Below are 15000 nucleotides of genomic sequence, written 5' to 3'. Positions count from 1 at the left end.
ATTGCAGTCTTTTTGGTTACACCTCTTGTAACTGTTATGTGATTACCTCCGTTATGTCAAATAGTGACGTACAGCTCCAAAACAGATATCTCTGCCAGGCTGGGTTGCCTAGTAGCCAGCCAGGGCTTCCAGTATGGCAGAGATCATTACAAACACTATAACAGACTAATACTCAGTCTAATAATCAACAGAATAATCAGAATCAGAATCTTACCTTACAGTTTAACGCATGGACGCTCCAGTAGGTTAAACCTGAATAGGCCATACACCATCTGGCTGGCAGGTTTAGCACAGACTGGCTGGCTTGTAGGCTGGTTTGGCTAGCAGACTGGTTGGTTGGTTGGCTTGCTGGTTTGGCTAGCAGACTGGTTGGTTGGTTGGCTTGCTGGTTTGGCTAGCAGACTGGTTGGTTGGTTGGCTTGCTGGTTTGGCTAGCAGACTGGTTGGTTGGTTGGCTTGCTGGTTTGGCTAGCAGACTCTGGGTGAGTGTGTGGCTGCAGTAATCCGGTTGGTTTGCAGGTGGCACAGATAAAAGTTGGCACAGCAGCTGAGAGTGAAATGGACAAAAAAAACATGAGATAAGCTACTTTGGGTACTCAGAAAAGCGCTATATACATTCCAGTTATTATAGATAAACTCCTTCAGCATTATATATCAGCAAGAAGAGAACAGTGAAAGGGAGCTGTGGTTCATTGAGGTTAATGATGCAGAAGTCTTCATTATCATATCATAGGGTTAAAACCAGTGACCTACAATTGTGACCTATTCAATTCTGTGACTCACATTCTCTCTCTGCTGATTGGTTGGTGTGTTGAAAGATAATTGATGGGCAGTGTGCCATGTGAGCTGAAATATGTTAACCTGTGATATTCTGACTATGAATACAATTATCCTAACGCCTCTGAACTCATCCACAGTAACCTATTTTGTTATACCACCAGGAGACTGATGGGGCGATAATAATAATCTTTGTATTTACCCACAATTAATCTGAACTCTAGACCTATTCTTACTCTTCTTCTGCCTTTGAAATGGCAACCTACTCAGTTTCTCGTTGTAGAAGTGAGATTTGTTTGAGCCTACATTTGTTTGCACTAATTATTTCATATTTTTTATTAATGGAAACTGTAAAAAGATACATAAATTTTGTTAAGTAATACAACACAAGCGATAGATCTATTCTCTGTTATTATACAAGTATAACACAATAACATTCTATTTTCATTTTTAATAGAGATTAATTAATTAATTGTAATCGAGGCAAAAGTTATAAATAATCGTGATATTATTTGAAGTCATAGGCTGCCAGCTGCCCTAAAACAGTCTCTTGCATACACGCAAGAACACACGTACGCAAGCATGCACACGCACACACACACACACACACACACACACACACACACACACACACGCACGCGCGCACACACACACACACACACACACACACACACACACACACACACACACACACACACACACACACACACACACACACACACACAGGTGAAGGGTTCATGCTGTATGTCTGAGACTCTGTAGCCAAAACATCCCTGATATCTGATGAGATACCTTGCACAGCACACGCACGCACACGCACGCACACGCACACACACACACACACACACACACACACACACGAACACACACACACACACACACACACACACACACACACACACACACACACACACACACACACACCCCTTCTATCACATTCCTTCACCTTGACCATCAACACATAGGCTATAACACAGGAAGGAATGCACAGTACAGTACAGTACAGTACAGTACAGTACAGTACAGTACAGTACAGTACAGTACAGTACAGTACAGTACAGTACAGTACAGTACAGTACAGTACAGTACAGTACAGTACAGTACAGTGTAACAAGTACATAGTACATGTAGTGCACAGCACGCAGCAATCGGCAGTAACTATAAAACTGTGTTTGTTTATAGGGTGTTTGTTTATGCAGGATGAGGTTGTAGGATTAGGTCTTAGTAGAAGGTTCAGGTTTTATGATCATGTTAAATGCACGGGGCATTTATGCACCATGTCTCTGTACGTCTGTCTGTAGGCTCTGCAGGCACCGGTCTAGTATTTGTAAAATCGGGCACGGTCACGCAGTCGGTAGTGCTGTTGCTTCACAGCTAGAAGGCCCTGGGTTCGATTCCCGTTGGGGAAGCTGTGGGCTGTGGACTCCTCATGCATTAAAAAAAACATGTCAGTCCGTTGCTCTCCCCAGGTTGGCAGAGGGTGTGTAGCGCCTTTAGGCTTACACTAGATTAGACAATTGACACGGGGTGAAAAAGATTGGGCACAGAAATCACAGGATAGGCCCGGACGGTTAGCTCAACCGTCTGGGAAGCTACGCTGCCAAGCCAGCCGGACGGCGTGCCGCGGGTTCGACTCCCGAGCCTGACGGCCTTTGCCGCGTGTCACTCCCCATCTCTCTCCCCCTTTCCTGTCTGTCTACTGTTTACTGTCAATAAAGGCATAAAAATCCCCAAAACAAATCTTAAAAAACAAAACCAAAAAAACGTAGGATAACATAAAATAAAGCTGAGAGGATGTTAGGTAGAGGATGCAGGCTGATTCTGGATGAGGTTATAGATGAGGGTGTAGTAGGACATGGTGTCATGTGAATTTGACTGCATTCAAATCTGCCATTTGTGTAGCTGCAGGTGACCAGGTTATGTAATGACCGTCAACAGTCACCTCTCTCTCTCGTTCTCTGAGAATACTGTTTCCTTCTCTCTCTTCCGCTTTCCTGTTTCCCATTTCCTGCCCTGCCCTTTCCTCTTCCTGTTCTCAGAGAGGAGAGTGGATCAGTGTGTGTGTGTGTGTGTGTGTGTGTGTGTGTGTGTGTGTGTGTGTGTGTGTGTGTGTGTGTGTGTGTGTGTGTGTGTGTGTGTGTGTGTGCGACGTGCGTGCAAGTCAAACAACCTCAAACACAAACTCTCTGTCTTACAAGAGACGATTAACAATAACAACACAATCTGTCTGTCCTAAAGAGACAAACAACACATTTGTCCATCCCTACAAAGACGAGCAAACATTGTCTGTGCCAGAGACAAATCACACAATGTCCCACAGAGACGAGCAACAAAATGTGATTCTACAGGGAAAACAACACCACTAAGTGTCCTACAGAGACAAATGGCAAAAAACCCTACTAGTCATGAACTCTGACCTTTAAAACACAGGACGTACTTACAGCTGTTGGCTTACAGGCTATATTGTTTTCCTCCCAGCCCGCGATGAGCAGCCAACGTTTAGCCCGTAGCAAATCGCATCCCTAAGAGGTGGTGATAGGATCAATGAACTGCTTCATAGAGAAGCATGTCGGATTTACACAGCATTCTTTCTTTACCGGTGGAAGTCTTTGGCCTGAATGAAGAGCACAATTTATCATGTTTCTTCTATTCATTTATCTAAGAGTTTTTTTTATATATATATTTACACGTCATTGTTTTGTGTTTGCATATTTTAGCATTTTACCACTATTATTGTTGTCTTTATTCACTGTGCATAAGTGACTGACCTACTGTACACATATCGGTTCTGTAGCCTTCAAATTACCCAATGACAATTACATAGCTGTTGTTGGGAGCATATTGTGTTGGGAATCACACATTGGAAAGTGCATATACTGTGAATTCTACTGCACCAGCATATTATATGCTATTATATGCACGTAAATCCATGATGAGAAAATGACCATGGTCTGCACATGACACATGACTGCCAGGCCATTCATTGTGGGAGCATTCACCTCAGGAAAATGCCGCCTCTGCAAAGAAGGGCTGCTGTCTACTTACAGTTACACTCACTTAAGTTGGCACTGTTGTTGCTGATGCCACATTCATCACAGTGGCATAGCATAAAGACAGCTAAAGACAAAAACATTAATTGTGGTTACATTTTAGTCAAGTGTACCAGTTAGGAGGCATTCACAATCATCTGACTGACTAGTGACAAGTACAGTATGTGCTCCATGCCCATAATGTGAATCACATCATGGATTTGTGTGCATATAATAGCATAATATAATATGCTGGTGCAGTAGTATTCACAGTATATGCAATTTCCAATGTGTGATTCCCAACACAATATGCTCCCATCAGCTCTGTAATTGTCAACCGCATTTTCTCTTTCTTACTTGCTTTCTAGCTGATTTCTTGGACAAAACTCAAGATTTCAACTTCAGGTGGGACATGACGGACTGATCGGACATGGTTAAAATGAACCGCAAACTGTTTGTCAACTGAGTGAACCACATAATAACTGTTTACACGCTGTGTGCACGTATGCGTGCGCTAGAGAAAGAGACCACAGACAATAGCAAGGAATGAATAATAATATATAATCAGCACACTCAAGAAGCAGCCACAATGACCTCCGTCCCTCATTCTCTCGCCTCTCCTCTCTGACATTCCTCCTTCTTTCATGTTCCAGCTTGTTGTCTCCACTCCTCTGTTAGCCCTCATCTCTCTCTCTCTCTCTCTCTCTCTCTCTCTCTCGGACTAGCCTCTGATTGGTACTGCAGGAGTAAAATAATGAATATTACTGACAGAATCCCTAACACAGGTTTTCAAACTTTTTCATGCCACAGACCCATAATGTATGTATATTGACTTATATTAGTGTCAATAAACAAATAGAGAGAGAGGAAGTGAGGGGGTCAGCCATCTGTTGTCTTCTCTCCCTCCTTCAGCACTAAACAGGTGAGACCTGAGAGAGAGACAATAAACACAGAGAGAGTGAGAGAGAGGGGACAGGAAGCGAGGAATTCACAGCTGATGACTTGGCGGGAGGTTAATACAGCAACAGAAGGAGAGAGAGAGAGAGAGAGAGATAGAGAGAGATACACAGAGAGAGACAGAGACAGAGAGAGAGAGCTGTGTGTTCCTACTAGGAGGAAATAACACATTTACGGTTTAGAGACCCTGGCCTGCACAGTGCACACGCACACGCACACGCACACGCACACGCACACACACACACACACACACACACACACACACACACACACACACACACACACACACACACACACACAGACACACCAACAGTTTGTTGGTGTGTGAGTGTGCACTGTGTTGTTGTTGTTATAGATATACCACAAGGCTACACACGCACACACACACTCGCGTGTGTGTGTCTGTCTCTTTGTTTAAACACACATGCACACATGCACACACGCATACACACACACACACACACACACACACACACACACACCATACACCGTACACACCATCACACTCTCATGTGTGATATGATGATATATGATATGATATATCATATTTGACATTGTCTTCTGCAACAGTAGAATTGAGAACAGATTCCAGATTAACCAATAAGAACAAGTGTATCTGTATCTGCATCTCACACTTTCTTTTTTACTTTACTCTTTACTTCTCTATGTTCAGGTGTTTGTTTTGAATGTTCTATTTACGTTACAGCCTTGTTATTCCGGGTTACCTTCAAATGCAAATTAATATAATTGTCTGCTTGTAATTGCTGTAGAATAATCATTTCACAGGCAAATGTGTCATACTGTGTATGGTTGCATTTGAGTTGTGTTGGTCACTCTAACACTATAATTATTCCACTGAAACACACATTGTAACTTATCAACAGTCCTAATTACACATGCATGATTTATATCCCTGGTTAGCAGGCAGCCAGTGCTTAAAAAAGAAAACCCAACCAGACCAGACAAACTAATTAGAGACACTGACGTCCCCAGAGAGAAAGGACAACAATGAAGACTTCCAGAACAGGGAGAACTTTTTTCATCAGAGCCATCAGATGTTTTGGCATCAGTTTGTAACATTTCAGTTAGAGATGCTCCGATAATCGGCCAGCGATCGGTGATCGCATATCGGCCCGATATTCACTCTGATCGGTAATCGGCATTTACCCTATCTGTGATCGGCAATTTACCCTATCTGGAGAAACTGATCTTTTACACCGTTTAAGTGGTATAAATGTCAACCAGATATATAGCATAACGTCATTTTGCATTTTTGTGACAGGCCTAAACATTCTCCCCTTCCTCCCCACACACAGGAACAGTTTTGGCGATATAATCAGTTTGGAAATATTAAAATTTGCAAGATTTCACAAGATCAGTATCGGTATCGGACCTATCGGTATCGCCCGTTCATGAGAAAAACAATCGGTGATCGGTTTCCGTCCCAAAAAACCTGATCGGAGCATCCCTAATTTCAGTCAAATATTTAACAGAGAGAGGGAGAGAGAAGTAGGCAGGTAGATGATTTATGGAGATGATTTATGCTTTGTCATACAACAACAGCAGGTCTACAGGCTCATCGCGCCTACACGCGTAGATCAGCTCATTTTTCAGTCATACCATGGAGTAGCTTATACTGTAGATCGCCTATTTTGTGACACGTGTGACACAATGCACAACATATTAGAAGTATGTTGGAGAATATACGGCACCATGACCAAATACATACAGGTAATAAAGTGGCTCTGAGTTCTCTGGTGCTGCAGGCCTGCAGACTCTCACAGATGGTAACACGTTTAATCCTTGCAGCAGTGACTGTGTCCTTGAGCAAGGCACTGAGATTCCACATGTTCACATTTAACATTGTACCTGCTGTGTTTACATTCTAGGCTCTGTTTCCCTGTGTAAGGTGATGAGATCTACTCCACTGTATGCCTGTTTTTGTTTATATAACATTTCCGTGGGGACTGCAGATGTAAATTAGCATATTTTCTAAATCCAGTGAATTTACCTCGCATTGCTATGTAATGTTCATTAATATGCGGTGTCCCGTCTAAATGAACGTGAAGTAAATTCTGGACTGTTGTGTCAATCAGCAGCACAACACATAACCAACAACTCAAGTTCCAAATCCAAACACATTCTTTCCTTCAAATCACTCTAAAACAACAGCAGGTGTTTTAATGAAGCAGACATTAAGACTTAAGAGACTTGACCAATACTTGGCAAACACAGCCCTGATGAAGACCGTATATACTTTAGGTTGAAACATAAAGTTTTCCTCCTTTTTAACCTTTAAGTGTGCCCGGATCTCCGCTTTGTTCTATAGATGTGTTATCCCGATTGATCCCATGGGGAGCACCTTTTTACTATTTGTACATGTTGTATACCTGCACACCTCCTGAGCACCTGGTTGCTTCCTTGCCTCCACTAAATGAGCACGCTGACAAGACTGTGCTGCCAGCTAAGCAGTGGCTGCTTAAAGGAGAATTCCATGCTAGAATGCTTTCTTACCTTTCTTTGTAGTTGTTACGTCCCCACCAAAGAGGTCCAGGTGTTTTTTTGTGCAAAAACTCCTTATTGGTTATTTTCCCTACCATAAGCCCTCAATGAATTGCATTGCATTGAATGGGAATTGAATGGGGCTATGGGGTGTTATGCTAGTTCGCTTATTTCCATCGAAAGAAGTAGTAAAGTGTGCCGCTTGGGATATTATTTACATTATGAAGAGAGGATATATACAAAGAAATTATAATTTTGAGCGATGGAAATAAGCGAATTAGCACAACACCCCATAGCCCCATTCAATTCCCATTCAATTCAATGCAATTCATTTAGGGCTTATGGTAGGGGAAACAGCCAATAAGGAGCTTTTGCACTAAATAACACCTGGACCTCTTTGGTGGGGACGTAACAACTACAAAGAAAGGTAAGAAAGCCTTTTAGTATGGAATTCTCCTTTAACATCTGGCAAACAATACTGGAGCATCATTCACATCCCGATCTATAGTAGCTCAAGGATCTTTCTATCCCAGACCCCCCCAGGCCACAATACTCTTGAACAAAAAACAATGACTGTCACCAACTGGATACTGGATAGATCCCTTTATCGGTAAAGCTAATTACTGCAACCACCAGTGTGTGAGTGTATTCCTTTGTTAAAGTATTCAAAGGATCTTGCCCGCTGAAGTGTCAAACTGTTCTGTATTCCAATAGCAAAACTGCTATATATTTGTTGAGATATAGGGGTCTCTCTCCATCTATTAAGATTTAGATAGATCATATACCTCTATTAATTCTCTACCCACTGTCAGTGGTAGAGAGAGGCCGTCTGGGGAATCAGATGGGCAAACAGAGGAAAACATCAGGCCTGCATGGTCCCTGACCCTGGATAGTGTGGATACAAAAATGCTATCCAAATAGGAGAGAGAACTACTCATATCATACTACGATACTAACAGGATACAATGATGTTGGAAGTGATGAAACAAAAGATGTGCTGAGTGACAAATTTGGAGATTTGAAGCTGGTGTGTCTCTCTCCTCTACTGATATAATTGGTGTGGTGTGAACTGAAGTCCACTTCTCCAATAATACCCCTGGTTTCTTGTAGAACATATCAAAGAGACAAAGTCCAGTACTTTTTCCTGCAACTTCTTTTTAATGTAAAAAGATTAAGCGAGATCACTTTTTGTCACAAGTCACAGTGACAAGTTGCCTACACGCACGCACGCGGCACACATGCGCACGCACACACAAGACACAAGACACACACTCACACACACACACACACACACACACACACAGACACACCCTCCCCTCTCCCAACTTTCTTTCCTAATCTTATTAATACTGGTCAGAACTCAGAATACTGTCTTGTTGGTTATAGTTAGGAATGTTTGACCTCTGACTCTCTGCGCTCCGCTATGGGTAGACGGACAGACAGTAGACACGCACGCGCGCACACACACACATCGGGTTGGAGAGAGAGAGTGCAGGCTGACCAGCCAGCAGGTATGCATCAACAAACTCACACAGTTCTGTACACTCCAGGCTACAACATACACTATATTGTAGAAACTTACTTTTGCACAAACGTATTCCGGTCCGATAGACAGAAGATTCCGCGGCATTAAGGGTTAATCCTTTAAATCCGTTAAATAGAACGTTTAAAGTAAAAACTAAAAAGATGTTGTTTTTTTACTAAACCAAACTATGCAACACACATCTGTTCTAAACTACACTGACCCTGGCTCTCTCACTCTCGTCTCGTTCGCTCTCATACCGCCTGCTGAGGGCGAAACCAAACGGGACGGGGGTTCCCTCAAATGTTTAATTACCGGTATATTTGTATTTGCTGTTAAAACTATGAAAAGATAGTCATATATTCTGATCTCCGGTAGTCGGAGATCACATTTCTTCAGACTGTAGTTTAGAGAGGGAGTTTCGCTGTCTCCATTTGACAATAATGAACACACCCCCCCTGTCTCTGTGAGTTGCTATGGTCCGTTCTGACCGTCCATGTGGATTGTAGCCTCCTTTGACCAGAGACCACTCAGACCAGACCATAGACTGTAAAAAGGACCAGACAGACACAGTACAACTGCAACAACATAAAAACAATACATAGGCTAATACAGATTCAACAGTTCATTTTCCATAACAGTGAACTAATTCATGATTAAAGTACCGGTATGTGATTAAGTAAAATCATCTACAGTGAATTGATATACAGGAGGACCCCATGGAAACGTATTAGCCATATTGCTTTCATGCAGGTTCAACCCTTTTAGCACTGTATATTAAACATACTCTTCCTGTGCTTTTTGCAAACTGTTATAAAGTATTGAATCAATCAATCAGGCAATAACTGTAGGCTATTAGTTAGTAGGCCTACAGGAGGCCTAACTGAAGTTTTAGGGACTACATTTGTCTCTCTCCCTCTTTGGTTGCAGTGTGTGTATTGTGTCCTCAGTACTCTCTATTCTATGGAAACCATCAGGGGTCCATTATTGTAATAAATTGACTGACATGTAAAAGTCCACCTGGTGGTGAAACAAAACATTTACAAGACAATAGGCTGGGATGGCTATGGTGTCAACGGTAGCATTCAAATCAAATCTAAACACAATATAGAGTGACTGATAGCAGCGAGTGCAGACAGTGCAGACATGACTTGCGTGCTCCAAGGAGCACATAATTAAACCAACCCTAACCAACGCATAGACTCATTCAGTGTAAGAAAGTCCTTACTACAGTAGTAGTACTACAGGTAGGCTACTACTTCTACAGGCAATACTGCAGTCTGCACTATTATAAGTATATTGCGGAATGTTATTTCAAATAGAAACATGGGAATTCTCCACCGTTGGTCCATACACACATTGAGCCATTTGTGCTGAATAGAACTTTACACTGACTTAATTCAAAGAAGCTGGCAGCGTAAAGTCCGCTGCATGCAAATGTCCTACTTAGTCGGACATTTGTGCTCACACATACCGGTTAATTGTATAGATAACCACTGGGTTACAGCACATAATGTGAATGAGGCTCATCACCCTCTCTGGCTAGTCTCTACACAGCAAAATCCATTGTACAATCTCAGAGTTAAATTGATTTGCTGTTTTGTAAAGACTGACTGACTGGTTCCTTTGACTGGCTTGTTCTAATGACAATTCTAATGGCTGCTTCAACAAACTCATTGGTTGTACTGGTTTTACTGACTGACTTAATAACTGATTCCATTTCCTGAATGGTTCTTTTGATTTACTTGTTATAATTACTAGTTCTACTGATTGCAGGCTCAGCTCCAGGATGAAATGACGGAGGGGGCAAAACCGTGCCAGGCCCCCTCTGGCACTGATTGGCTGACTCTAATGGTTGGTTCTAATGACTCACTGGCTTGTTTCTCTCTGAAACTGAAGATATGAATGTCTGTCTGTCCACTCCCTGAAGAACAGAGTTATGTCCTCATTGTCCTGTCTCTCACCCCTCCAATATCCAGCTTCTCTATTTAGCTCTGTGAATCTATGAACTTGGTTGCTTGCTAGTGAATCCATTCATATGACACTCTATCATGAAGGACAAACACGGATACCATTTACATCAAGACAGGGTGAGAGACAAGTGGTTTTTTGTGTCGGTGTGAAAGTTTTATTGACCTTTGGTCAGAATGACAGCCTGTGTGTGTGTGTGTGTGTGTGTGTGTGTGTGTGTGTGTGTGTGTGTGTGTGTGTGTGTGTGTGCGTGCGTGCGTGCGTGCGTGCGTGCGTGCGTGCGTGCGTGTGTGTGTGTGTGTGTGTGTGTGTGTGTGTGTGTGTGTGTGTGTGTGTGCACGTGTGCGCAGTACCTGTTGGCTACAGTAAATATTGTTAATCATCTGTTGCCAGTCGATAAATTGCTTTTTTCCCCACCTCCCTCCAGAAGCAGAAGTAAACTATGCTCTCATATAGCCTACTGTAGTTTTCTTTCCTGCAATGAGTGTGGCAAGGACAAATCTGCTTTGTGAGAGAGAAAGACGCAATGAAGCGCCATCATTTCAAAGAGATACAGTTTGTGAGGATGCAAAACTGAGGCCCAGGGCACCAGTCCAGACAGCAATGAAGTCACCCATGACCAAACCTTAAAACCCATTCTGGGCGGGAACCCTTTTGGTGTTTTAACTAAGCATTATATTATACTTTAGCTTTTGAAAAATAGCAGATCTACAAGCTCACCACAGTGGCTTGTAGGTCTGCTATTTAATTTAACTATTGCCTCAAACTCAATCCCAGACAATTTCCCAGATACAGGAATTTTATCCAGGACCAGGACCTAAGAAAGAAATCTCTTTATGTCACATCCCTACCCAACGATTGACCTGTATATTCCAGGAAACTCTGTACATATATCCTATATCTGTCTGAATATCCTTCACATATCTGGAGAATTATTCATCCGATCGATTTTGCTGGGGATACTAGGGAGAGCAGTGTCAAGTATGAAATTGATCGGATGAATGATCCTTGAGAAAGCTTCCAAGTTCCGTGGGTCATTCGACTATAAATGCCTGGGCACTACACTTGTAAATATTAAATCAAAGGATGGTTCACCAAGGGAGCATCCAAAGGATCTTACTAGCATTGAGTGCAGAGTGAATCTGTAACTAGAACTAATATGCATGATTGTTGTTTTAATGTTTTGGAAAGCCTATTTCACTGAAAGGATGTACAATAGTATGGCGGCAGAGAGATACTACAGTTAGAAAAGCACTGCAAGACTTCAGAAAAATGGCACAAAGCACACAACGACACTGACACTGATGAAGGCTGGATAGCCGAAACGTTTGTCCCTATTCAAATATGAAATAAACAATTTGAACTGAAGTCTTGGTGTGTGCGACCCACTACTGTTATTTTGATATGTTTTGAACGGGTAGCGCACCTACAGTCAGAGCGTGGTGGTCACATGAAGAGTAATATAAAGCACACGACACAATTAAGCTACAGTAGAGCACAATTGAATGTGTCACATACTCTCCATTGAGTCATTCTGCACACTTCATGATCAACCTTACCAATAGTGGCTGACATTTTTTCCCCTCATTTTAAACTTGCCCATATTTACGACCACATGACATCTTGGTTTTTATATATGTTGCCAGTTCCCCATGAGTACTCTCGCTGCAACCCACACTGTTGTCCGAGGTATGGCGTGTTGAGTTGACAACAATGTGTCTCCTCTGACACACATGGAGTCAAGAGCCGCTTCTTTTCACCTGACACTATAAGGACCGGTAATGCAGTGAATAGGAGTGAATAGTGAATAGTGCATGTTTTGAAAGCACACAGCATTTATGTCCCTCCGAACTCGATTCTGGGGTGAGTATTATGCCAGTATTTAGTCGACCTACAAGCTCTCAATGTGTAGCATCCATGACGCATTGTTTATTTATTTTCTCAAAATGTTGTCATTTGCCAATACCCCCCTCCCTCCACCCACTCCCTAAGCTTCACAGTCAGCCTTGGGAGGGTGTAACGTAGAGAACCAGGTCCGTCACAACTACGTTGCACCGCCGATCCGACCGATATGTCTGAGTCAATTAGTCGGCCTTTGTCAGAGCAGATGTGGTCGTGCTTATACTGTATATGGGCATATCAGGTTTAACACATGCTATCTCCACCAGATTACCTTCCTGCTAACAACCCGACCAGAGTTGCTAGTGAAGTGACAAGACCACAATTCCTTGCTGGCTTCCTACCGGAGAACACCCATATTAGTACCCTTAGTACTCAAATCTCTGCCTCCTCGCCTCCTTCATCCTCCAGCATGGCAGTGTTCAGGTGAAATTGGTGACCTGAAGAAATATGTGTGTAATATATCTTGTGTACTTCACATATGTACACACGTGTACGTGTGTGGCCAATTGATTGAATACCTTATCAACAAGTTTGTCAACAGTACAGGTAGTACAATCAATGTTTTTCAAATGTATTTGCCACTGTTGTCCTGCACTTTTTTGCCATGGAAAAATAATTGTGTAAGTGTTGTTGCTGTTGTTGTAACACACGTGGACAATAAATTAAACTAACTAACTAACTAACTAACTAAAGGTTATGCAAAAAGGATAACACAACGAGCCACGGGGGCTTATTTCCATTGTAGTCCACACCACTAGGTTTAACTCTGTTAATAAACAAACAACAGTGGATTTCGTTTAGATGTTGATGCCATGCTGCAGGACGGAGGGCAGAGAAGGCGAGTACGAGGAGGTATAAACTTTGAGTATTGGGATCTGGCTCTTGTGTTCATTTTCAATTAACCCTGCACGGTCTCTGTGGTGGCGAGCATACATTTTACCACTATGCCAACTCAGGGTTAGCTTGTCAGAACAGTACGGCGAGCCACATCAGACCAGCCACCAAAACTGGGTCAACAATTCACATTCCAACCAGCTGTTTATCTTCTGCCATTCAGTGTCTGGGGGTTAAACATTTTAAGTGACTGCGGACCAATCTCAAAATAGGCCTACATATTGGGCGCCATGGTGTCGACATGGTGGGCACTTTGCATTTGCCCACCCAATGTTGACACATTATGACAACAGCGCAACCTCTAAAATCTAACAACACAGACACTGCCACTGGTGCATCTTTGGCTTTGATATTACTGGTGATCATACACCACTTCATACACACATAGTAACGCAAGCTCCACCAATTAGAGACTTTATTGCTACACATTAGGACATTGCGAATTAAACTAGATCAATTACATTCAAACACGTGACTTCTACTGGAGCATATAGCATTCTTTTACAACCTGGACCCTTGTGGTAAGTCTACATTAGATTGTTAGTTGAAAAAAAACCGATTATCTATATGAAGTGGACATTTACTTTCAGAATGTCAGTATGTTTTTGGTGCTAGCCACTCCTATGAGTGACTGTGTGTGTGTGTGTGTGTGACTGTGTGTGTGTGTGTGTGTGTGTGTGTGTGTGTGTGTGTGTGTGTGTGTGTGTGTGTGTGTGTGTGTGTGTGTGTGTGTGTGTGTGTGCGTGCGTGCGTGCGTGCGTGCGTGCGTGCGTGCGTGCGTGTGTGTGTGTGAGAACCATGGCCTCAGATTTTGAGATGCTGATCCTCATCCCAGACGCCGTACACTCGACTGCAAACCGGTCCAGTGAGAGCTAAAGGTCTTGGACCGATAGTGCCATCAGGACCACATCATCTGCAAAAAGCAGTGAAGCAACCCATAGCTCACCAAGCCGTATACCCTCTCCACCACAACTTTGCCTCGATATCCTGTCCATGAAAATAAATAAATAAAACACATAGTAACGCAAGCTCCACCAATTAGAGACTTTATTGCTACACATTAGGACATTGCGAATTAAACTAGATCGATTACATTCAAACACGTGACTTCTACTGGAGCATATAGCATTCTTTTACAACCTGGACCCAAAACCTAAGAATATTTTGTTGTCATTGGATACGATTTTCTCCACAATTCCATGCTGTATACCACCACCACTGGTGGTCCCTGCACCACTGGTTGAAAACCACTGCCATACATGACCAGTACACAGGGCAGACCAGTCCATACATGACCAGTACACAGGGCAAACCAGTCCACATGACCAGTACACAGGGCAGACCAGTCCATACATGACCAGTACACAGGGCAGACCATTCCATATATGACCAGTACACAGGGCAGACCAGTCCACATGACCAGTACACAGGGCAAACCAGTCCATA

The 15000-nt window shown here is 42.7% G+C and overlaps 1 protein-coding gene across 2 annotated transcripts in view; it reads right to left on the bottom strand.

Moving 5' to 3' along the window:
* Nucleotides 1-9001, bottom strand: part of ccdc120a (coiled-coil domain containing 120a) — a 19555-nt gene extending 10554 nt beyond the window's left edge. Inside the window, exons 1-2 of one of the 2 annotated variants that reach the window (XM_080764205.1) lie at nucleotides 8848-9001; nucleotides 215-547 (exon numbers count right to left, since the gene is read on the bottom strand). In XM_080764205.1, coding sequence (XP_080620331.1) covers nucleotides 215-265 — 51 coding nt within the window. In that variant the 5' untranslated portion in view covers nucleotides 266-547; nucleotides 8848-9001. Of the gene's footprint in view, nucleotides 1-214; nucleotides 548-3218; nucleotides 3358-8847 lie in introns of those variants that run through there. The other variant, XM_080764206.1, reaches the window with a different exon arrangement.
* Between the last annotated feature and the right edge of the window lie 5999 nt (nucleotides 9002-15000).

Source organism: Protomyctophum bolini (assembly GCF_963924005.1).
Source record: "Protomyctophum bolini genome assembly, chromosome: 5".
Classification (NCBI taxonomy): domain Eukaryota; kingdom Metazoa; phylum Chordata; class Actinopteri; order Myctophiformes; family Myctophidae; genus Protomyctophum; species Protomyctophum bolini.
Note: the sequence above shows the minus strand (reverse complement) of the source record. Positions and strands in the feature narration are given on the sequence as shown.